Source organism: Xenopus laevis, chromosome 7L (assembly GCF_017654675.1).
Source record: "Xenopus laevis strain J_2021 chromosome 7L, Xenopus_laevis_v10.1, whole genome shotgun sequence".
In the NCBI taxonomy this organism is placed as follows: domain Eukaryota; kingdom Metazoa; phylum Chordata; class Amphibia; order Anura; family Pipidae; genus Xenopus; species Xenopus laevis.
The window spans coordinates 75,853,501-75,879,271 of record NC_054383.1 but is presented as its reverse complement, the minus strand read 5'-3'; the positions used below and the strand labels follow the sequence as shown (position 1 = coordinate 75,879,271).

The 25,771-nt window shown below is 37.2% G+C and overlaps 1 protein-coding gene across 9 annotated transcripts in view; it reads right to left on the bottom strand.

The window, feature by feature from the left end:
* aplp2.L (amyloid beta (A4) precursor-like protein 2 L homeolog) overlaps positions 1-25,771 on the bottom strand; it is a 75,329-nt gene that overhangs the window by 31,460 nt on the left and 18,098 nt on the right. For all 9 annotated transcript variants that reach the window (XM_041568451.1, XM_041568452.1, XM_018224434.2 and 6 more), the window contains 4 exon segments: positions 3,032-3,205; positions 2,038-2,167; positions 898-1,007; positions 405-589 (listed from right to left, as the gene is read on the bottom strand). In XM_041568451.1, the coding sequence (XP_041424385.1) occupies positions 405-589; positions 898-1,007; positions 2,038-2,167; positions 3,032-3,205 (599 nt within the window).

Sequence of the window (25,771 nt, the reverse complement as noted above, 5' to 3'; positions counted from 1 at the left end):
TGAATTCACTATTCTGGTTTATTAGCCATCTTTACAAAATATACTAAGTTTATTTGTACCTATACCATAGTATACCATAGTAACCAACAAGAAATATACTTGGTTAGCGTGGATTCCCAAATACTGCTGATGCAGAGACTGTAGAATTTAGCATATAGATGGAATTTCATCACATTTGCCTGTAAAATAGTTTATTCCAGAGGTTAGGGATTTTTTTCTGTCATGGTTTAAAAAAATGCAAAGAATGTGTTCTTAATTTAAGATTAACTAAGTACACTACACAGGATTTGGAGATCTTGCAAAGCCTTCTAGTAACAGAATGCATTCTGTCATTTGTGATTTAAAAACAAAATGGTATGCATAGTATTGGGAGAAGAGTGCTATGCATTATTTTTGTAGCTTACCTCTTGTAAAGATCATAATCATCTTCATCTTCTTCCTCATCATCCTCTTCTTCTTCCTTAGATAGAGCTTCATCTAGAATCTTTGTTTGAGGGCAGCAGACATACTCAGCCCCATTGAACTTGTCCACAGCACATGGTAGCAACATGCCATAACTGTGGAGGACCATAACCTCTGTCATACAAGCCTGAGATCAAAGAAAAACATGTTACAAAAATATTTTTGTTTATATTATCCAAAAAAGATGTAACTGTAGCAGGTTAGGTTATAACGAAAAATAAAATGCCACTTTAAACTATTGCTTCCTTTTGTTTCTGTCCAACAAGATGCTTGTAAATGTATTTTTTTCACGGAAATGGTCATGGACTTCAACCAATAAAAAATATTTAGTATTTTCCTTGTATTTCTATTTTAATGCACATGATCAGGACAAAAACTGCAGATTTATCTATTACTGTGCTAACAAAAAAGTGGGGGGGAAAAAGCTTTTATTACCTCTTTGGCTACATTATGCCAGTGTTGTTGACCCTCACATACTTCCACACTTTCTTTGTAAAAGAACTTGCACTTCTCTGGAACAAACATCACACCGCTAAACACACCAACTGCAAGAAACAATATCAAATATGTTAAATTCAAAACAAAATGGAAGATTATCTGGCCCTGGCATCAAGCTAGTGAGCTCTGCGGGAAGACAGAACACCCAATGTGACGTATCCAAAGATAAAAAAAAGTCAACCTTACAATTAGAGAGCCTTTAACTTATGGCAAGCAAAGAAGTTGCAAAGGTGAAATAAATCAAACGTAATACAGAAAGCTCTTTCATATTACACATACAACTGCACAATTATTAAAATATACTAATCAAAGTGCAATATACTTTATATTTTCTTGATTTCTGTAAGGTTTTCAAGTGGATAAGAAATAAAACATTACTGTATTTAGCTGTGTACCTTAAAAAAAACACTCAAATATATGAAGGACTAGTTTGTCACAGGTAAATTAATTTATAATTGCCTGCCTGTACCCTGCCTCTGGATGTGCAGAGAACCATGACCAATCTTAGTCAATAAATCATTAGCAGAAAGGACTTCTGTTAACCAACAGCTTTAACCTTGAAGCTTGAATAAGTTTATGTTTGCATCCAATGTTATAAATTCTTAAGTATAGGCTATTATGCCAGGTTGATTTATAATAGTAAACAGCATCAAGAAACATTAAAAAAAAATGCAAAAGTGGGGTTGCAGGGAAAAGGGGTGATGGGTTGACTACGTGAACAGTAAAACGGAAAGTCCTAAAAAAAGCAATGGAAGAGAGAGAAATTAATTTACAGAGGAGAAAAACGCTCACGCCCGGGGCAAAGAGGTTTAAGCTGAAGGCAGGAAGTCAGATACAGAAGCCCATGTGTACACAAGAGAGGGAAAGCAATGCAGTGTTTCTTTTGACAGAGGACTCCGAGCAGCACTACTTTGAGGGTTTACTGGTATATTTAGGTGGACCTTTCTGATAAGGCTTATCTCCTTTTCCTTTAAAAGTAGAAAAGGGGAACATCCCCATAGCAGAAGTAGAAAGAGGAAAGGAGTAAAGTATGTATGTATAGTTGTGCATAGTTGTAACAGTTTTAGATGAACTCACCTAGACACTTGAATGGAACAACAATGTGAGAATGACCCTTGCATTGTTTTTTTCCCTTCTTGCACCAGTTATCAATGCTAACCGGCTGATTTGCTTCTACTACATTGGTTATTTGAAGATCAGAATAAACCTACACAAAAAAGAAATAAGACAACTTAGCATGAAATAGGATAATTTAAAAAGGATGGTCATTAAAAGACAACAAATTCACTAAAATGCATCTGCCTCTGAAATATTATTTTGGTATTTTTCTTACAGTTATTTAAATATTTTTTTGCTATACCCTAAACTTAACATTTTATTCTGGCTGCACTCATGCCGAGACATTGCCAGATTTCCACTGTCATGGTACAAGCATCAAATCAAGATCTGGTAAGCCCAAATCAACAAAGGGAAACAATGTCAATAAGCATTTATGGTTTGTAAATGTACTGCTCAATTTTTTAAACTTCAACCTTCAAAAATTGTTAATGTGAAATGGTTATTGAACATCTATTACAGTTAGGATGCAGCAAGGCTTAAACCCCATGACATTACAATATGGTTGATGAAATACAGGAGTGCTACAAAAATATTACATTCTTGCACATGCATCATATTTGCAGAGAATGGAAAGTACACTGCACCAGAAATAATATGGCAATTAAGCCTGTAAAATTGCCACTGTGAAATGTGTTTACTGTTACACTGGTGCGGAAGTTGTATAAATGAAGCACACAAGTGTATATTTTATACTGTTCTGAAGATCATAAAAGAATAAGCAATGTCCAAATATAGCAGACGCATATTTTCTGCTGACAAAGACCTTGCCTTCTGAAACTAGCCCATACTGACCAATCATACAGATAAAAAATAAAATATTTTGGAAACCTACACTTAGGGGATTGCTGGTCATGTTTTCAAAGATATTTTGACAAAGTCATTCATTCTTTGATTACAAAACTGCAATATAAAATCAGAAACAACCATTTTATGGTCCAAAGCAATATTTTACCTCTTGACAGTAGTGGAGAACTTCTTCCTTGGTGCCAATGCAGCTTTTGGTCCCAGAAGGGTCAGGTTCCCATTTTCCAGTCTGAATGTTAACATGCATGTTTAATTTGCCACAAAACATAGCCACTTGTGGCTCTGCCACAGCAAAGCCTGTTCCAGCATTGGCTGCCAGTGCCTGTTGGGAAAAAACAAAACAAAATAGTCACTACTGTTTTATATAGTTTATTGTGGAATTACTGCTGCCATGTAACAAACCCCACATAACCCCAACTACACTATAGGGACATATTTATTATGCTTTGGTATGTAAAAAACAGCATAAAATGTCTCTGTGCTTTTATCTTAGGGTGACGTTCGCAGGAAGCAATGGAAAATAACTGTGGCAAATCTGGCGTTCACATGGAATAAAATTTACACACACCCTGATAAATTTTCAGTTTACACAGCTTTTTACACCCCTTTTCAGCAAATTTCATTTTACACAGTAAATAAATCTGCCCCTATAAGAACATAACATACATTGAATATATTCAGGGATTCCTCATAAAACCGGCTGCTTTAAATAGGTCACATTTGACAATATAAAGAGGGTATTATTATTACCAAATGGAGCAATAAATTGCTTTAAATTAGGGCACATTTATCAAGATAATTTAATTGGATTAAGCAAAAGAGGTACTTTTGTACTTTAACACAAATTAATATTTTTATATAGTTACACAAATACATACTGCAAAGTATTTGTTTTTGCCAAAAGAATAGTACAGACAACAAGGAGACTGCTAAGAAGCTGAAATTATACTGTGTGATATTCACAACTTGCAGAAACTGGGAAAAAAATCTGAATACCATTAACAGGAGACTACAACTTTTTTAAAATTGGAATGAAGTGGGATGAATCTGGAAAACCTGTTTAAGCCAATGATTTAGGCCTTTAAAGTTGTGCTCAGAGGGTCACCATCTTGGATTTTGCTAGCAGCTCCCTAACACAAGATAACAGCAACCTGGTAGATCTAAGAACACTCAATAGTAAAATTCTATGTTCCACTGAGGCACCTTCAGTTACATTAAGCAGGAGACAATAGCCTGCCAGAAAGCAGTTCCATAATGCAGTACTGGCTCTTTCTGAAAGCACATGACCATACAAAATTACCTAAGGTGGCTGCCTACACACCAATATTAAAACTAAAAAATAAAAATACACTTATTGGTTCAGGAACGGAATGTTATATGATAGAGTAAATTATTTGCAGTGTAATTTAGAAATAAAAATTACGACGGAAGGAGAAAATTAGGTTTTTGTGCCATAGAAGCTGAACTTATAGGGCTGATTATTCAATTCAGATGGACAGTTCTGCCCTAGTAAGATATCCCTAAACAAACATCTTCAGAAACTAAAACACCACAGTAGGATGAGAGAGTGTACTTAGTTGGATTGCTGTCTCTCACTTAAAATACTTAGAACTGCTATTTCAAAATAAACATCCAGGCAGCCACATAGTCAAATAGGCTGCCATAATTATAAGTGTTTGAAATTGATGGTATAAATAAAGGTTTGCCAAAACACAACCTGGCACAGTTGGTATGAGACTGTTAGCTTTCAGAAAAAAATATGTTGACATGCATCAAAGACACATCCTTAAGGTACAAAATACATTTTTTCAGATTTTTAAAACCAGTTGAAATGACGGAAAGGAGTAATGTCAACTACTGAGTGACCAACAGGGCAGTTGGTTAGAAAGAGGCAGGTTGACATAGATATCAGTTTTGCAGTTTCATGGTGGAACACAGAGATACATTTTCATTTTACTGAACAAATATGTTACCCTGAAATGCTGTTCTATTATACAAATATGCTGTATTGTTCTAGTTAGCTGGGATCTGTCTAGGCAAACCAGAGGCATTCATGCAAGTACAATTAGAAAGAACAATGTGAATGTACATTTTCGCCTGTGATGTGAGAAAAAGTCCAAGGGCCACAGTTCATAGCAATATGTTTGAGGTAAATCGCTGCCCACAAGTCAAGAAGGTACAGCGAAATACAGTAACAGTTGGCGTCATGAGATTGTGTTTCTTTTTATCAACAGGGAAAAACAGTCTAGTATCTACTAATGAAGTCTAGTATCTACATTAATTGTTACACTGGCAGGTGACAAACCATTCTGAATAATAATAATAATAATAATACTAATAATAAATGTTAAGAGGGTTGGTTTGTTGTTTAGAGCCTATGCAGCACTTTCCAGATATTTTAAAGTTTAAAGTTTTCTGCACAGAATGCAAATTCTTTTAATTGTTAACATGTAAGGTATATAAAGAGTGGAGGAAAAAAATAAGCGAATAAAAATAATTTAACAGAATGAAGAAAAACAAGAAACCCACTGAGAATCACTCTTGCATACAGGTTTATAGAACATATTACATTTTTATCAACAGTTAACTTAACTATTAACCCTCTGGCAAAAATTTTGAAGACGAGATCAGCACTATGGTATAAAGAGATTTACATCTTTATATACAAATATGAAAAAGAGAAGCATTTTGTGAACCCTAAAATGCACGAATGAACAGGCATTCTACTGAATACACTTGGACATCACGAGCAAAAGGTGAATTCAGAGAGTTAACTATTGCATAAAAGGCCTTTTATGTTTGATCAATGCTTAGTTGTATTTTTTAGCTGCTGGCTTATGCAAACATCTGAAAAATAAATCTGGCCATTTCTATCCTCGGGACAACAAAGTTAACAAAGCACACAGGAGTCCTTGTACAGTACTGATGTTAGCTTGAAATAACTATTCATGCCAACATGTACTAGCAGTTTCATCCACGATACTAAACTAAATAAGGAAAATAAAGTATGAATTGGTGAAATTTACTGGGAAAATTGGACTCCTCCAATAATACTGCTGCTAGACATTCCTACAAGACAGCAACTTGCAAAACTTGCAGCTCTGTGCCAGGATTCACACAACCCTTACATTTTCACCAAGATAACATTCATAGATGTTAAAGACAAACAGAAAAGGTTTTAAAAAAATACTGTACATAGTCAATTATTCCAAACTGCTTTGGTATTTCAAGGAATAGGGACACAAAAAAAGTGCTTCAAAGTAATTAAAATACAAATGTTTGCCTGCACAATATGTTGGTGTGCTAAAAATACGTAATAATAATAATAATAATAAGAAGAAGAATAATAAAAGAAACACTAGTTCAATTTATATAAATAAGCAGATGTATAGCCAAGGGACATCTATTCAATTTGAAAAAGAAAGTGGTATAGGTTACATAGCGGATAACAGATAAGCTGTGTTGAATACAATGGGTTTAGTTCTTATACATAAAGATAAACAGGGGTCAAATGCCATTCACGTCTCCCTCTACAGACTTATACAAATTACAACTTCTGCCCGGCTGCAGGCACAAAGAGCGGATTTCAAAAATCCACTTTGTGCGCCTGAACCAGGGTCTACGCAATGGCTCTGGGTGAACACGAAGAAGAGTGCCGGTTTCAGAGTAGGGACAGATTCTATGGCCTGCGTTTATCCAAAGGTTGAGAATCAGCACAGTGTGGCTGTATCCTAAAGAGAGGGTCTCTGACATACAACATGGTGCTTGTGCTAAATGTGACACTCCGTGCATTTCTATACAAGACTGCCATAGGCCTCCCCTGCATTACATCAAGATAAAATTATAACTTACTGGTTAGCCAGGAACTGTGTAATAGCAGAATGGCCAAAGCTTTGACTATACTGCACAAAGCAATTCAAGATGAGATGTGGGCTCATAAATAGAGCATACATCTACTCTTCCACATCAAGAAAAATAAACCCTAGCAACCAGCTAGCTGCTGAAATTCCAAACTGGAGAGCTGCTGAACAAAAAGTTAAAATTTAAAACCCACTAAAAATGAAGACCAATTGCAAATTGTCTCAGGATATTACTCTCTGCATCATTCTAAAGGTTAATTCGATCAACATCCCCCCCTCCCGCCCTGTTCCTTCTGGCAAAACTCCGTTAACAGCTCCCTGCCAAACCAAAAACCGACGTACCTCACCAGAGGTTGCCCACAGACGTTTGATGCCATTTGGGGCTCATGGCTGGCCCTTAAGGACAACCCTGCCAATGCTACAGGAAATGGGATGTGATAAGATGTAATGCTTTCACCTGAATGTTTGTACACCCCTCTCTGCTCCCACTCTACTCAATCTCTACTTCTCTTCTCTCTCTCTCTCTCTCTCTCTCTCTCTCTTTCTACACCAGTGATCCCCAACCAGTAGCTTGTGAGCAACATGTTGCTCTTTCCAACCCCTTGGATGTTGCTCCCAGTGGCCTCAACTTATTTTTAAATTCCAGGCTTGAAGGCAAGTTTTGGTTGTATGACAACCAGCTGCACTGCCAAACAGAGCCTCAATGTAGGTTGACAATCCACATAGGGGCTACTAAATGGTAAATCACAGCCCTTATTTGGCACCCCAAGAAATTTTTTTATGCTAGCGTTGCTCCCCAACTCCTTTTACTTCTGAATGTTGCTCACGGTTCTAAAGGTTGGGGATCCCTGTTCTACACTATTGTTAAAATGAAAAATAAAAACGTATGGAAAAAAAAAAAAGGTTGATCTGAAAATAGAACAACCCCTTTAAAGATTATGTATAACTTTTAATAGTTTATCTTGTTATATTTAGTGCACTGACTTCCACACACTGTTGCATATACCATTGCATAGAAGACTCTAGGCTTAAAGGAACAGTAAAAACAAAAACCGGGTAAATAGATACTATAAAAAATGTTTCTAACATAGTTAGGCAAAAATGTAATGTATAAAGTAGGGATGCACCGAATCCAGGATTCGGTTCGGGATTCAGGCTTTTTCAGCAGGTCAATCCGAATCCTAATTTGCATATGCAAATTAGGGTCAGGAGGGAAATCACATGACTTTTTGACACAAAACAAGGAAGTAAAAAAAATTCTGCTGACAACCCCTAATTTACATATGCAAATTAGGATTCAGTTCAGTATTCGGCCGAATCTTTCGCGAAGGATTCGGGGGTTCGGCCGAATCCAAAATAGTGGATTCGGTGCATCCCTAGTATAAATGCTGGAGTGACTGGATTTCTAACAGAACTGAACAGAACACAACTTCCTGCTTTTCATCTCTCTTGAGTTAGTCAGCGACTTGAAGGGGGGCAAATGGGACATAATTGTTCAGTGAGTTTGCAATTGATCCTTAGCATGCAGGTCACATTTAAAAGCAAACAGTTATGACCCATGTGCCCCCCCCCCCGTCTCTAACTGATTACTGCCTGGTAACCAATCAGTGGAAACAAAGAGAGCTGCAAAGCAGGAAGTAGTGTTCTGGCTATTATGTTAGACATCCAGTCACTCACTACATTTTTGGCTAAGTGACTAGATTGAAAACATTTTTTTTTTTTTTGCACAGCCCATTTACCCAGTTTTTTATTTTTATACTGAACAATTCCTTAAAAGGCAATGAATCGTTTGTACCTATGGTATGCAAAATTGATTCAGTACAAATTTTCCAACCTATGATGAGGCAGTCCATCACGTGTATCCATCAACGTCATCACTGACGCCCGCTGCCATCTCTGCTCCAATTATTGAGCAAATGAATACACACCTAATGTTAAAATAAGCCGTCTCTTTGCTTATAAAGCCAAAATGGTGCAACGATTTTGAAAAACAGCATTTAAGATCAGCATTCGTGGAAAAGTAAGCATCTTTTCTCCTCCATTAAACATGTTGCAGTTCAGTATGGAAAAGTGTGCCCTATCAGATAGTGATGTGTTTTGGGGGCTTTCAGTGTCCTTAAACCATTTCAGGGATAAAGCAAAACAGATTTGAGGAGAAATCTCTGCTTTAGAAAATTACCATTAAATAGTAAGAACTGTGAGATTTATGCAGTCTTTTTTTAATCTGCAAACCAGCAAACGGGTAGCATTTAACAGCAAAACAAAACTGACTGCTAAGCAAACAATTAGTATGAGCTAGTAAGGGCATCACAGATGAGGTATATTTCTACTTAAATGATTATTAATATCAACTAGTGAAAAAATGCACAGATCTCCTACTTTATATGAAAAATGTTTTTAATCTATCGTTCTTTAGAAAGCCATGAATTGCATTCCTTTGCCACAATCAAGAGCTTTTGTCAGGCTAGCTGCATAAAAATGATGTATATATTCTTTACTAGTTAACTAGTTACTAGTTAAGGATAATAACATAACATTAGGTCCATCACAAAATAATTTCTCATTTGTAATCCTTTATTATGCAAATCAATGGTTTCTGCTGCAGTTATACAAGCTAATAAAAACTCTGCCAGGTAGAATACATGCAAGGGGAGGCAATGGCTTGCAAGCTTGGTTCTGCTTTCATAGATTTGATTGGGAAGGTATATAGTGAACACAAATTACCTTCATCACTTGCCTGAAAATCTGTTTAGCAAAACAATAGCAAAATGCACTTGTACTGTAGTTGCTAAAGCATTTGCAAGGCAAATCATGAATTGCATTTTCTTTATGTTAAAGAGATAAGAAATACCTGCTGTAATGCATACTGTGGCTTTTACCAGTAGAGGTCTGCAACGCCCTAATATCACAAAATTGTGCAGTTACAGACCCATGGATCCTGTAAAGAACCTGATACAGGGCTCAAATCATTGGTGCTTTTAAAAAGCAAATTTCCTTTCATGGTCAGCTGGAAACCTGTCAAAGTTCAGGGGTGTTTTCAGACATACCACACAATCCTCGCATGAAAAGGTGGTGGTGGGTTTTAAGGGTGTTAATTCAAAAGATGAAAGGATATGCAGGGAAGAAACAGTAACGCTTCCACACCATATTTGCAATAAATTATATTTCCAGTCATATTAAGGATGCTACCGTCACAGCAGCAAATACTGTATGCTGATCAGATTCTTGATCTCGGTTGTATGGTAAAAATTTTTAAAATGAAATTAAAAATCTTTCTAGCTGAGTTATGGCCTGTCTGTGCTATTTATGGAGAGCTTTAAATGAAACCCTGAAGCTTTCAGACAAAGGGTCAGTTATCTTGCACACAGAGGAGCAGGGGCATACAGCCTCAAGTGTCATATAGCCTCAAGTGTCATATAGCTTCTTCAGGAGTGTGGGATAACATGCAGGGAGCAGGATTCTGTAAAGAAATGTTTAAAGGGTCTGATCTTTACACATTAAGCTGATACTGATTCGCGATTTATTTAATTTATTTATTTTATTTTCAGTTTACATGGAGGGCACCTGTAGACAAACGGAGCAGATTTCAGCACCAATATCCATACTCACTCATTTCAGCAATGGAATGCTCTCCATGTATCTGCATCCAGACCAATGCAGTGGCACCAAATGTAGACACAGAAGACAGCAGATATCACAAAGAGGCTGTCCAGGCTTGCACTTATACACAGAACAGGAAATAGACTGGTCTGGATTTAGCCTTAAGCTGACCATATGTTATAAGATGTACAATATATAAAATCTGCTCATTTGGCAAGGTCACCAAGTGATCAGATCTGTCACAGATATGCCCACCTTCCAGTGGGCAATATCAGACTGATACGATGGTGTGGCCTTAAGGATAGTCAAGGCTCCTATGAAAAATATACAGTGTCTTGCAAAAATCTTCACCCCCTTGGCATTTTTTGTGTTTTGTTGCCTCATAACCTAGAATTAAAATGGATTGTTTGAGAGTTTGCACCATTTCATTTACAGAACATGCCTACAACTTTGAGGTTTTTGGGTTTTTTTGTGATGCAAACAACAAAATAGGACAAAATAACTCAGCGTAAAATCTTCAGCGTGCATAACTGTCCACCCCCCCTTAAGTCAGTACTTTGTAGAGCCACCTTTTTGGCAATTACAGCTGCAAGTTGCTTTGGATAAGTCTATGAGCTTGCCACTGGGATTTTTGCCCATTCCTCAAGGCAAAACTGCTCCAGCTCCTTCATGTTGTATGGTTTTCGCTTGTGAACAGCAATCTTCAAGTCTGACAACAGATTCTCAATTGGATTGAGGTCTGGACTTTGACTAGGCCATTCCAACACATTTAAAAATGTTTCCCCTTAAACCACAGTATGCTAAAGGTGGCCATAGACTCAAAGATCCGCTCGTTTGGCGACATCGCCAAACGAGTGGATCTTTCCCCGATACGCCACTAACGGCATGGCTATATCGGGGTAATTCGAACGTTCGCCATATGGCCGAACAATCGAATTACGATGCGTCAAGGAGCTTCCGACGGGTCGGTCGGTTAGAAATCGAACCTTCCCGATCGATATTGTGGCCAGATATCGATCGGGAAGACCCGTCGGAAGCCCCCATACAGGGGCAGATAAGCTGTCAAATCGGTCCAAACGACCGATATCGGCAGCTTTATCTGCCCGTTTATGGCCACCTTTAGGGTCATTTTCCTGCTGGAAGGTGAACCTCCGTCCCAGTCTCAAATCACAGGCAGACTGACACAGGTTTTGCTCAAGAATATCCCTGTATTTAGCACTATCCATCTTTCCCTCGACTAGGACCAGTTTTTCCAGTCCCTGCTGCTGAAAAACATCCCCACAGCATGATGCTGCCACCACCATATTTTACTGTGATGCTGATATTCTTGGGGTGATGGGATGTGTTGGGTTTGCGCCAGACATAGCATTTTGTTTGGTGGCCGAAAAGTAAAATTTTAGTCTCGTCCAACATTTGGGGAGTTGCCCTCATGCCTTTTGGCAAACTCAAAACATGCCTTCTTATTTTTAACTTTAAGTAATGGCTTTTTTCTGGCCACTCTTCCGTAAAGCCCAGCTCTTTGGGAGTGTATGGCTTATTGTGGTTCTATGGCCAGATGCTCCAGTCTCTGCAACTCCTTCAGGGTTACCTTTAGTCTCTGTGCTGCCTCTCTGATTAATGCCCTCCTTGCCCGGTGAGTTTTGGTGGGGGCACTCTCATCAGGTTTGTTGTGGTACCATGTCAGAAAAGGTGTGTTTATACTGACAGATCATGTGACACTTATATTGCACACAGGTGGACTTCATATCACCAATTATGTGACTTTTAATTTTTTTTTTTTTAATTCTTTTTTTATATATATTTTTCTCATTTCACTTCACCAATTTAGACTATTTTGTGCCGATCCATCACATAAAATGAGATTAAGAAACATTTAAATTACAGGTTGGAATGTAACAAAATAGGTAAAAAGCCAAGGGGGTGAATACTTTTGCAAGACAGTGTAGCAAACAAAAAAGCACATAATAAAAACTGGAAAATATCTCCAATCCGAGTTAAAAGCTTTTCATCAATTTGCATGTGGAATGAGTGTTTAAAGCATGTTCTGAATGCTTATTAACACATCTCTTCCAAGGGCACCAACAATGACTTTGAACTGCTGTAGAGCTGCAGGACTTAAGAGAAAAGGGATTTAGGCTGAGGTATACTCATTGTTTAAAGCAGAGCAACTACAGTGTACAGAAGCAATTCCCAGGTTGGTCTCCACAGATGAAAGGTTTCAGAACTAGACCGGAGATATGAACCAAAAACCTACCCTGAATGTAACATGTTCAAATAAAGTAAAAAAAATGGATATTTTTTGTTTTACTATATGGAAGAAGTGTATGTACTGATTTACCAGTTGGATTCCACGCCACCCTAAAACTGCAGTTAATAACTGGAAATGTGGCTTTTTGCTGCCCCTTTTAACTTGCGGGGCACAGAGTCTGAGTCAAGGTTTTCACCTTGTCAAATGGCACAAGTACCCGTGTATATGTGTACTGTGGTTCACTCTGAGGGGTTGAACTCGACGAACTTTGCTCTTTTTTCAAACCAACATAACTATGTAACATGATTCCAACCAGTCCACTCAGCACATGGGCATTCATGTAACTTGTATAAATTGGGAACTTCATAGTCTTCACCCACAAGATGCAGATATTGCATTACTCATAACGGGATAATTAGCCATAAACATTAAACCCATGTAGAATCTGTTACCTGTACTCATTTAAGTCAAGGCTATATTTGTCTGCTACGCACCCTGTTTTTCAAGCAGTCAATATAATCTAATTAGATGTTCATAGAGTCATTGACCTAATCACAACTTGTACTTGAACAACCTCACCATTTTCAAGCTTTTGCATATCCAAGTAAAAGGGTTGGTTTGAGCAGATTTTGCAAAAATCTGGAAAATGTGAGATTTGAAACATCACTCCCATTCAGTTATTTTGAAATACACTGTACAAAGTGCCCCCCTAAATGTTTTTTAACCACTATAAAAACTATACCCCTCTGAACAATGTAGGTCTCTATAAAAATATGTTGAATAAAGCAGCTCATATGTAAAATCCTGCTTCATGTAAAAAAAGACACCCCATGGGATCCTAGGATTCACAGTGCACACAAACAAATCATACATGTTAGGTAACATGTGCCATTTAACTGACAGAGTTCTGTCTTTTGCTGCCACACTTCTTCCTGTTACAGTTAGAGCTGCAGTATTTCTGGTCAGGTGATCTCTGAGACAGCACACAGGCCATCACAAAATGGTGGTTCAAGGCAAAAGATGTAAAAGGGCAATATATATATATATATATATATATATATATATATATATATATATATATATATATATATATATATATATATATATATATATATATATATATATATATATATATATATATATATATACACACACACACACACACCAGTTTGGCAAGATACTTTAATATGCCACTTCATAAAAACTCTCTGTTGCCTAAGTATTCATTTTGGGGGTAAAGTTTTCATTTAAAGGGGTTGTTCACCTTCCAAGCACGTTTTGTTCAGTTGTTTTTAGATTGTTTCTCAGAAATAAAGACTTTTTTCAATCACTTACTGTATTTTTACAGTTTTTCCAAAACCTAAGTTTTAAGTTGAATGTTCCTGTCTCTGGTGTTTCAGCCTGGCAGCTCAGTAATTCAGGTGCACAACTGTTACACAACTGTAAACTGTTACAATTTTGCAACATTTAGTCGATACATTTTTTAGCAGCATCTCTGGAATATTAGAAATTATTGTAACTACCCAGAGATTCTGCTCAACAGTATTGATGTGCGGGCCAGCTCGATACTCACGGGTTTACCCGAGTCAGGTGCGGGTTGGGGGGGGGGAAGGTTGAGAAATTCTCGACCTGCACATCGCTACTCGACAGGGACAAAGATAAGAATTGTATAACTAAATGCATCAGCTGAGAACAGTTTACAGGGTCGCTGATCCCCCCCCTCCCAGAGATGCTTTAGAACAGTGATCCCCAACCAGTAGCTCGTGAGCAACATGTTGCTCACCAACCCCTTGGATGTTGCTCCCGGTGGCCTCAAAACAGGATCTTATTTTTGAATTCCAGGCTTGGAGGCAAGTTTTGGTTGTATAAAAACCAGATGTACTGCCAAACAGAGCCTCAATGTAGGTTGACAATCCACACCGGGGCTACCAAATGGCCAATCACAGCACTTATTTGACACCCCAAGAACATTTTTCATGCATGTGTTGCTCCCCAACTCCTTTTACTTCTGAATGTTGCTCATGGGTTCAAAAGGTTGGGGATCCCTGCTTTAGAAGGTGAAAAATGACACTTTACACTTCAATATTATAACACATATAAAATAGAAAGTAAATGGAAAAAGTTGTTATTGCTGGCGATCTGTCAGAAAACACCTAGTTGTTTAGTGAACAACCCCTTTAACATAAGGGCATTTTAAAAACACAGACATGCAGTGACAAAATACAGGGACTTTAGAGATAGTGCAGCTAGGTACTGTGCAGTAGCCAGATGCCTAAAGGCAGATAGGAAGAGAATGTCACACCCATAGTTACATTGTGTATGCTTTCAGCCATGATAAAATGCAAAAAGGGAAACTCCCATATGATTAATATACAGAGCAAGGCACAAAAGTAAAAGGAAGCCGTGACTTCCTGAACCTAGCACTTTTCATCTTTCTAGCACAATTGATCAGTTTGCATCAGGGAATATGTAAGTTTGCTGTATGCTTGCTCATCGTATTTTACCTCTAATGACACTGCCTGCTGTCATCTTAATCATTAAAGGTCTTAGGTGGGGCAGGAAGCATTCTCAGTGATGGAATTTCAGATTTCCCTTTACACCACTGCATAATATGTAGGCACTACATACATAAATATAACCAAGAACGCTTTCCCAGTTGCACAAGCAATTCATATATATATATATATATATATATATATATATATATATATATATATATATATAAAATACTTAAAAGCATCAAATGAGCATTATCTATACTTCCTTTTATTAGCAAAGGGAAAAAAAGGGAGCCTCTGTTTCTGAGGAATGTTTCAAGGTTACTTGCTAGTTGGAATGAAATTCACTTGAGTCTATACAACAAATAAGCTAACAATTCTGGCTCTGTGTAGGTATACTATATACACACACACACATTTAGATTTCATAAAGAGACAACTGGGACAGCGGGAATTCGTAATAGTCAAACAAGTGTAGTTTTCAATTCGCGTGCACTCACCCTCGTGTCCACGGGTCCTATTCCACCAGTGCTACAACATATTAGGCGTCCCCGGATCCAGACGTATTATACATGAATTCAGCAAATAGGATATGGAGCACACGGTGGTTTCGGAAAAATCAAGCCTTCTTTATTGAAAAATTAAATTTTTTCAATAAAGAAGGCTTGATTTTTCCGAAACCACCGTGTGCTCCATATCCTATTTGCTGAATTCAAACAAGTGTAGTATAATAAAAAAGGGCAGTCCGTTAAAGAAAAGTGGGTTTTTTTGCCTTTATTATTGAATGAAAAATCCCAACGTATTATTTAATAAATTAGCGAGAAATTCAAGCGCATTTCGAACCCAAATCTTGGAGTATTTTATAGGAGAAGGAAAGTAATTTTTTATTTGGGGATGCCAAAAAAAGTTAGGCACCGCCAAGTGATTGTATTTACTTAGCCGACACTCCGCGTCAATGCTCCTATCGGCAGAAAACTGCACCGGCTCAGGGTTATTCCAGTGAGCAGCACAGATCGATCCTATTCCTGCTTCTTTTTCATTCTATTGCACATGCTTCTGCCCATGGAAATTTGAAGAGGGTCGCTCCATAGTATTCACTGACAGAACCCCAGGCTCAGTGCAGTTTTCTGCTGATAGGAGCACCGGCCTGGGGTGTAAGGTAAGTAAATACAATCACTTGGGGTGCCTAACTTTTGGCACCCCATGACTTTATCAGGATAATATGTAGAAAACTAAAGACACTAAGATTGGGACAAGACAAAAAAAATGCAATAACAAAAGCATTAAACAATTACTATAAATGAGTTTGGTTTTGCAGTTCTTTTTAAGATGCCTATGCTTAAGCTGGCCACAGACGCAAAGATCCAATCGTACGAGTCAACGTACGATCGGACTTCCCCATCTCCCGACCAGCCACTAACCATTCCGATCAAATAAAGTACAAAAGAAGAGATCGGCCGATGTTCTGCCCCTGACAGCAATCGTACGAAAGTTATGTCCGACCAAAGCTAGTGACAGTCTCCCTCTGAAGATCATACGATCGGCAATACATGCATGAGATATTACCCGCAGCCAACAGAAATCTTTTAACCTCTCTGATCGACCAAACGACCGATCTCCGCCGGACGAAAAATATTGGGACTCTCGACACACGGTCCGAAAATCGTACGAATCCTTGATTCGTACGATCAGATCTTTGAGTCTATGGCCAGCTTTAGTCACCATGCACCTGGAAGAAACTTTGAAGCATCCAGTGACCCCCATTTGAACTACCTGAAGAGGATGGCAAATTAAGAAGATCTATAAAGAATAAATAATGAAGACCAATTGCAAAGTTGCAAGAAATAGGAAATTTTAACATATTACATCAACTTAAAGGCAAACCACCCCTTAAGTCTAATGGAAGGCATAAGGATCTAAGTGAACATCACCATTAAAATTTCAGGTGCTACTTTGCAGATTTCCTAGGACTCTTGATTTTCCAAGCACACCCTAGAGAATTCTTCAAAAAGACCTCTGCAGTGTGAGATTCTTTGAACAGTATGTGAGGAATGTAACCTCCTGCCTCATTAAACCTTTTATTTTAATTACTTTGTGCATGGAAGTGGATGACAGACTGCAAATCCATCACGTGAGTTATAGAAGGCACTTATGCTAATGCAACTATGCTAGTATTGCTTGCTGCAGTTTTTTCACATATATGTCAATTTCATATTTAACCCATGACATGCCCATCCTTCAGTGTTTTAGAGAAACCTTTTCTTAAAAAATAAATAAAAAATTGCTTAAATCTAATACAACGTGCATTGTTGTCAAACAATTTTATAGAATTTATAGCTATAAAATACCTAAACTGTAACTTTTTTGAATGTGTTTCACAAATACATTCTTTGTTGTTTGGAAACGTTTAGTCCCCTCTAAAACTGAAAAAATTAAAGTAATCTTGAAGGTGTGCTAATCTGAGCATTTATGCAATTAATTTTACTTTTTTTTTTTTTTTAATTTTTTTAAGCAGTTATTTATTCCAACAAGTGTAAAGTGTAATCATGTCCCCTCGCAAGTGCCTTTTTTCCAGAGAAAACAACCCCAACCTTGACAGTCTACCCTCATAATTTAAGTCTTCCGTCCCTCTAACCAATTTAGTTGCACGTCTCTGCACTCTCTCCAGCTCATTTATATCCCTCTTAAGGACTGGAGTCCAAAACTGCACTGCATACTCCAGATGATGCCTTACCAGGGACCTATAAAGAGGCATAATTATGTTTTCATCCCTTGAGTTAATGCCCTTTTTTATGCAAGACAGAACTTTATTTGCTGTAGTAGCTACAGAATGACACTGCCCAGAATTAGACAACGTGTTATCTACAAAGACCCCAAGATCCTTCTCATTTAAGGAAACTCCCAACACACTGCCATTTAGTGTATAACTTGCATTTATATTATTTTTGCCAAAGTGCATAACCTTGCATTTATCAACATTGAACCTCATTTTCCAGTTTGCTGCCAAGTTTTCCAGTTCAGACAAATCACTCTGCAAAGTGGCAGCATCCTGCATGGAACCTATAGTTCTGCACAATTTAGTATCATCTGCAAAAATAGAAACAGTACTTTCAATGCCCACCTCCAGGTCATTAATAAACAAGTTGAAAAGCAAGGGACCTAGTACAGAGCCCTGTGGTACTCCACTAACAACACTGGTCCAATTAGAAAATGTTCCATTTACCACCACTCTTTGTAGTCTATCTTTTAGCCAGTTCTCTGATTCAGTTAATGCCTTTAAGAATGGCTTGGATGATTTTTTGGACAGACATAATATTAAAGGCTATTGTGATACTAAACTCTATAGTTAATATAGGTATGGGTATATAGAATTTTAATTAAAAGTAGGGAGGGGTGTGTGTAGGGATGCTGGGTTTTCATTTGGAGGGGTTGAACTTGATGGACTTTGTCTTTTTTCAACCCAATTTAACTATGTAACTATGTAACTATGTAACTATTAGAAACATTGAGGGTTGCTGCTATGCAACCATGTCGTGGAAAATCATTTGCATTTAAAGCTGGTAATTTCCCAAGTTATATCAGTGCACTGCCTACAGCCTATAAGGTCTAGTTTACAGCAGACGTTTTAGAAGGAGACTTCTTGCAACACTGCAGGGGGACCATGAAAGTGACAATGAAGGTTATACAGAACATCCCTGAAGGATCAGCACCTTAGGCAAGATACTACTGCCAAGCTGAGCCAGAAACATCTTTGTACAAAGTAGAGGAAAAAAAATTTCCTCTGAAAATTTCCATTAAAAGATCAAAAAGTGGAAATATTTTAATTTACATTTAAAGTATGCACATGTTGACCGAGCACTTACAGATAAACTATTTCATTAAAAATATCTTGTTTTACACGAGGAAATGCAGTTTGTCTGATCTGCCTTGTAACCTTTTAGCCCTATTTCAATTTAATGGCTGAGCCCATGGCTACACAGCCGCTAAGGGTCCAGAAGTTTCCTCATGAGGCAATTACGGGCGACTTCGGTAAACTAAACGCTCCGTGTGCCTGCCCCCAGGCAATTTACATTTTAGCCGGTGGAAGGCAGATCGGGGAGATTAGTCGCTGTAAAGAAGAGGAGATTTGTCGCCTGGCGACTAATCTCCCGAAATCTGCCCGTGTGGCCAGACCCTTAATTATAAAAGAAAACTATAGTAGTGCTTCTAAAGTAAACAATTATTATCCGTGCAGGGTTACAATACATTATGCTTAAATATATAAACATAGCATTGTTTTACATAAAGGGTGTCAGGATATTTCAGCCTCAGCAGTATAATACAAGGTACATAAATATATACACATACATAAACTTGAGTAAGATTTTTTTTTAATTAAATAGAGCAACTGAAAATATAATTAGTTAACTAATTGGACTTCAATAATAAAAGTTTGTGCATGACAGGAGCTTTAAATCTACTGCAATTACTCAACCACTGTAAAACAAATTGCACAAATTTTAGCAAACCGGTATTTCAAATATTGCTATGCATATTAGACATACTTCTGATTCATGCCAGCTTTTTCAATGATCCCACTAATTAAAAAAAACATAGCCTATAAAAACTGCAGTAGGAAAATGCAGTTACAATCCACCCAGCTGTAGTGAAAGAACCTCAGTTGAGATGAAGACACCACAGCAGTGAAATTCCCATTAAAAACAAAATGTTCAGTTAAGTGTGCATCCTACAAATTAATGCTCATCACCTTGTGTTTCCAGTAATAACCAAACGTAATGAGACGCCATCAATAGGAAAGCATAGTACTAAGGATTCTACTTCATTGCTGCACCACATTATAAGGAAATCAGAACTCCTTTAAAGGATCATTGAATACAAACTTATTGCTAAATCAACATTCAATATTGACAAATACCTGGTCATAATTAACGGTGACTGCACCTTTCTAGAAGTTGCATTTTAGGAATAGTGCTTTATATTCTATATCTTTCTGCAATCTATACACCTATGTACCTCGTCACAGTTCATCTATGAAATCACCACACCGCTGATATTGAAGATGATGGGGCACTGCTCAACAGAGGGGGTGGCCAACATTTGCTGTACCTCCGCAGCAGATTGCAGGGTCAAAGTCAGAGCACATAGCAAAAGCAGTATAGAAAATATGCAAACATTTCTCCTTAGTGCAACAGGCAATTAGAAGCAAGGGCAGAGCACCAAGCGATGATGTCTGCACACTGTCTTTAGTGAATTATTAAGCAAAACATTGCATAGGTGACCTGCTTCCTGGATGTCCTTGCCCTTCTCACGGTCTAGAATTGCATAGCCTGTGCATGGGTATGGGCCTCAGGTTCTCCATTCTGGCACATACAAATAGATTTTGGGATGAAGCAAAGCTTGTCTTGATAACACTTTCCACAAAATGGGTCCTGTCTGCTTGCTGTGATTGCCAATTACATTTTTTTTAAAAATATATAGTCCAAGAAAAGTTCATTTTGCTCTACTAACATTATTGCATAATGATTTGTAATTATCCGGGCTACCGGTCTCTTCAAAACACACACTTTCAAATATCATGGATGGGAAGTCGTTTTCAGAGCTGCCTCAATACAGAGCTGTCCACCTTGAAGAATAAAATTGGACATTGCCTTCCAAGCACTTATAGGCTTCAGACTGCCCCAAAACTCATTTAATTTCATACACAGTATTCTAACATAATCCTACTGGCAAATGTGATATGTTAAATAACTGGCCAACTACATGGGAAAACAGAAGAACAGTGTCTTAATGTGATGGAGTGGCGGAGTAAATCAAAATTTAAAATAATTAACTTCAAGCTGCAAAGAGAAGCCATTTTGTTTCAATGTCTTTAAGAACCTGCAGTCAGACAACCAATTCATCCAAAACCATGCAGATTTATTAGTAGACACTAATCATTTTCTATTTTCAAGACAAGCAACTTAAAAGTCAAAATAACTTACACCAGAAAGGTGTCCAGAAAGATATGTCATACTGACAAGAGCATGCCCCATTTCAGATCTCATCACTAAATGCACCAAACGAGTACCATAAAGTAATCCTCTGGTACGGAGAGGATTAAAATGAATCTATAAAACAAATTAGGATTTCATAGCGTTTCTCCCCCACTTCATCAGCTGTGCAGTTTCCCTGCCACTTTAAATTAAAGCAAATGTCAACATGAATGATCCTGCTAAATGGCATTTATGAACTAATGACAAATGCTAGGTTTATGTCACTATTTTGCTGCCTTTCAAAAAAAAAAAACCCAAAAACCCTTGAAGTTCTACTGATTCTTGAATGTGATAGCAGTGTGCGCATTATCTTTGTCCCTGCAAAGCAGAATGCCTGAGATACATTAAAGGCAGCGATTAGCATGGATACAGCAGCTGCTAATATTCCACAGATGCTGCTGAGAAATGTATCAACTAATGTATCAAATTGTATCTGCACCTGGATTACTGAGCAGCCAGACTGAAATACCAGAGACAGGAACATTAATCGTTACATTTTGGAAAAATGGTAAAAACTTTTTTCTAAAATGGAAAGCAAGTTGTGGCGCATAATCTGAAAACTGAATCAGAAAAGCTTGAATATATGGCAATGTGTAAATACACATGTAATTCATTTTTGGTGTGTAACATAATTTAAAATTCTATGCACTAGTGTGTTTGTGCCCGAAACTAGTCCAAAGAGAACTGAAACCATAAAATTATTCCCATACTTTGCATAAAGCTGGCAATAGATGCAAAGATCTAGTCATACGAAAAGAAGATTCATATGATTTTTTAGACAGTGTGTGGATCGTCCCATCATTTTTCATACCATGGACAGGTTAGAAGATTTGTCGGCTAACAATAATATCTCTGCATGTATTGCTTATCAGTGGGTAACTGTCAATACTATTTGCTGGACATAACATTTGTACAATCGCAGCCTGTCAATTAATGGCCAGAATATCTTATTTTTAACACTTTATTAGATCTGACTTTTTAGTAGCATGTCGGTCAATTGGAAAGAACGATAGTCCATCGTTCGAGGGAACAAAATCTGCACGTCTATGGCCAGCTATAGTCTCTAGAATACGTAGAAGGAGATCTAGCAGTGAAGGCCTGTCTGGATAATCGTTTTCCTGTTGGCAGTGAAGGCCTGTCTAGATAATGGTTTTCTCGTTAGCACAGCACTATGCATGTAAACTGCCTTGAACCTAACTGTTGAGATATCTTGTTTCTGCTACTTCTGATTCTTCCAGAAGAACAGATAAAAGGCAGCTCCCTGCAGATGGAGTTACACAATCTCAGTGGGAGATACCAGATCCTGCATGGCAACACAAAAGGTTTATACACAGACATAAACTGCATAAGTTACATAACATTAAGAATCACAAAATTCTCAGCATTTCTATGCCAGCAAGACACAAATTTTTAACTGTTGAAAAGTAACACAGTAAAATAATACAAATTAATCTATAAATGCACCATATTTAAAGTGTCAGCTCATGTTTAAGCTATTGAAATAAACACATTGTTAGAAAAAAATCAATTTTCTATCAATGGCACAGAACCAAGGCTGGTGGAAGGAAAAGTCTACATTTTCAGATACTATTTGACTTATTTAACACGCTAACAATGAAATGTCAAACAACATGCTGAAGCAGAATTCCAAGGCAACCATTCCAAAAACTGTCCTTATAACATAGAGGGCAGCCAAAATTCCAAAGTAGTTAACACCAGATTAAATATAAGCTCTAATTAGAAGAGTCCACTTTTACCTTGTGTATCTCTCTGTATTTGTATGTAAACATTTACCAGAAATTACTTAAAGGAGTTGTTCACCTTCAGGACTGAGAAAGGACGACCATTTGCATCTGAAAAATCCCTGAATAGGCTTAATTAGACGCATTGGATATTTTAAAGTAGGGATGCACAGAATCCAGGAATCAGTTCGGGACTTTTTCAGCAGGATTCGGCCGAATACTTCTGCCCAGCCGAACGGAATCCTAATTTGCATATGAGGACGGGGAGGGAAATCGCATGACTTTTTGTCACAAAACAAGGAAGAAAAAATGTTTTCCCCTTCCCACCCCTAATTTGTATATGCAAATTAGGATTCAGTTTGGTATTCGGCCGAATCTTTTGCGAAGGATTCGGGGGATCGGCCGAATCCAAAATAGTGAATTCGGTGCATCCCTATTTGAAAGTTGAGATCTCTTAACCATTTATACACGTATATTGATGAAATGCTTATTTAATGGAGGTATTAAAGTTCAACAGAACGAAAATGTTTACTTAATAGATCATAAAATTAATGGCAAGATATTTACCCATATTTTTGCGGCCATTAACACTGTCTATTTATATGCAAAGATATGTATTCTGATAACAAACTGAAATTGACACCCTCCTTGATAACTACTAAATATTAGGTTTTTCCCTCAACCACAAAACCTCCAAGAAGCAGAACTGTAAACGGTATAAGCATATGTGCTACAGTTTATGCAAAATTTAAATCTATAAACCTCAACTTCGACAAACAGACCAGTCATAACAGGGGTGGCATACAGAAATTGTGGTCAAGGTTTACAGAAATGACTGCATAGCTACTGTTGAATTACCTTATAAAAATTTTTTAAAACCACAGAAATGAAGTCACATTTGCCACCTCAGTTTACAGAAACTGTAGAGAAAACCCCAACAAATAACAGCAAGAGAGTGAAGTGAACACCATATGATCTTTTAAAGGAAAACAAAACCTTAAAATGAATATTACTGTAGCTGCTCATAAGGGGTAGCATTTTTAGCTGATTACTTTGTTAATTTTTAATTCCCCTTTTAAATGTATCAGCTAAATACAAAAGCTAGTTTTTGCTTTAAATTTATTTCTATATTTTCCTTGCATAATATGTTGTCAAACAGCATTATACTGAACAGTTAGAGAGAACTAGATACAGAGTTTAAAAAACACACACTTGTGTGTAATGCCAGAAACAAAGGGTTCAGTATTTAACTTGTATGAAGCACCAAGGTATTTCGATCGATGTGTAAGTAATTGTAGTGTGTGACATTCTCTCCTGGGTGCAAAAATAGGCACCCTCCCTTGAGAACTTCTCCTTACATAGCTCAAATAATGCTGATGACCAGTATCTATAGTAACAAAACCTGACTCTGGGACAAACAATCCAACCTGTTAGTGTAAAATTAATTCTTTCCCTTACCAATGCACAGGAGGTAGGGCAAAATTGTCTGAATTACAGCTAATGTTATGTCAAGTACCTAGAAGTGTTTGCATAGGTGTATGCTGCTTGGAAAACTAGCAGTCTGTGTTATAAAGCAATAATCACCTGGCAAACACTAAAGGGAATGTCAACCATAAAAAATTATTTTTGCCTAATAAAACATAATTCTAAGAAACTTTGCAATATACATTCATAACAAATTTGCTATGGTTTTTAAGTTATTTGTAGATGTATTGCTATTAAAAGTAGTCTCTCTCAGTCTATTCTCTGCCCTGATGGCTCAAACTGTTGAAACAATGCAAGACAAGGCAGCAGCTGATTAACAGACCTGCCTTTGCTGGGGAACCAAGACTTTTGCAACATTGTTTAAAAAGTAACAACCAGGAGTTAAGGGGAACTCCACAAAAACATAACTAAAGCATTTTGAAAAGTAAACATAATTTCAAGCAACTTTGCAATATACATCATTTAAAAAATCCCTGCCAGGATTTCAAATGATGCAGAAAGAGATAAACGGTTAAACAGCTGGATTTCAGCATAGAAAATGGCATTTATTCATACTATTTCAAGAAACAGGTAACTGTTATGGGTACATTAGGGGTTTCTGTGTTATATGGGCCTCTATCAAATTTTGATTTGAAAGCCGGAGTTCCCTTTAAGCAAATGCTGCTTTCAATAGCAAATGTTTTTACAAATAACTTTAAAACCACTGAAAAATGTTAATAAATGTATATTGGAAAGTTGCTTCGAATTATGTTTTTTTTTTTATTAGGAATTTTTTTTATTTTGGGGTTGACTTGCCCTAATTGAGGGTGACAAACCGCAATAGTAGTACCATGTGCCATTGCCCTAAAATGTACTCACTGCAAAAATAGCACATTATTATAAAGCCTATGTGTAGATAAAGACAAATGGGGGAATATAGGATTGGTTGCCAATGAAAAAATTGTTCGCAATACGAAAAAAGGTTCGCAAAGTGAACAATTTTGCCAATTGTATAGTTTGTGATAGTGTTTATGTAATAAAATTTCTTAATGAAAAAGTTTACGTTTAACATTTACAGCACCTTAAAGCTGGTGTTAAAGGTTCGCAATGCGCAGTTAAGATTCAAAATGCAATATAAGTCTAATGAAGAATATTACATTGCGACATGTAAATTTTTATTCGCAAAGTGTTCTCTTTGCGAATTTTATTACATGCCCCCCCCATGGCTCTTAAAAATAACAGTAAAAGGTAGTTTGTGTAAAAGTTAAATAGCAGACATAATGCTTTTGCTATTCCTATAAGAATGAAAACAAACTGGGGAACATATAAAAATTGGATGTTTCATTCTAACTATTAGTTCAATGACAAGGGCTTGGGCCATACATAGTTTTTGCCTATTATTTTAATCTTGTGAGATAAATACATTATCAGTTCCCAGATAATA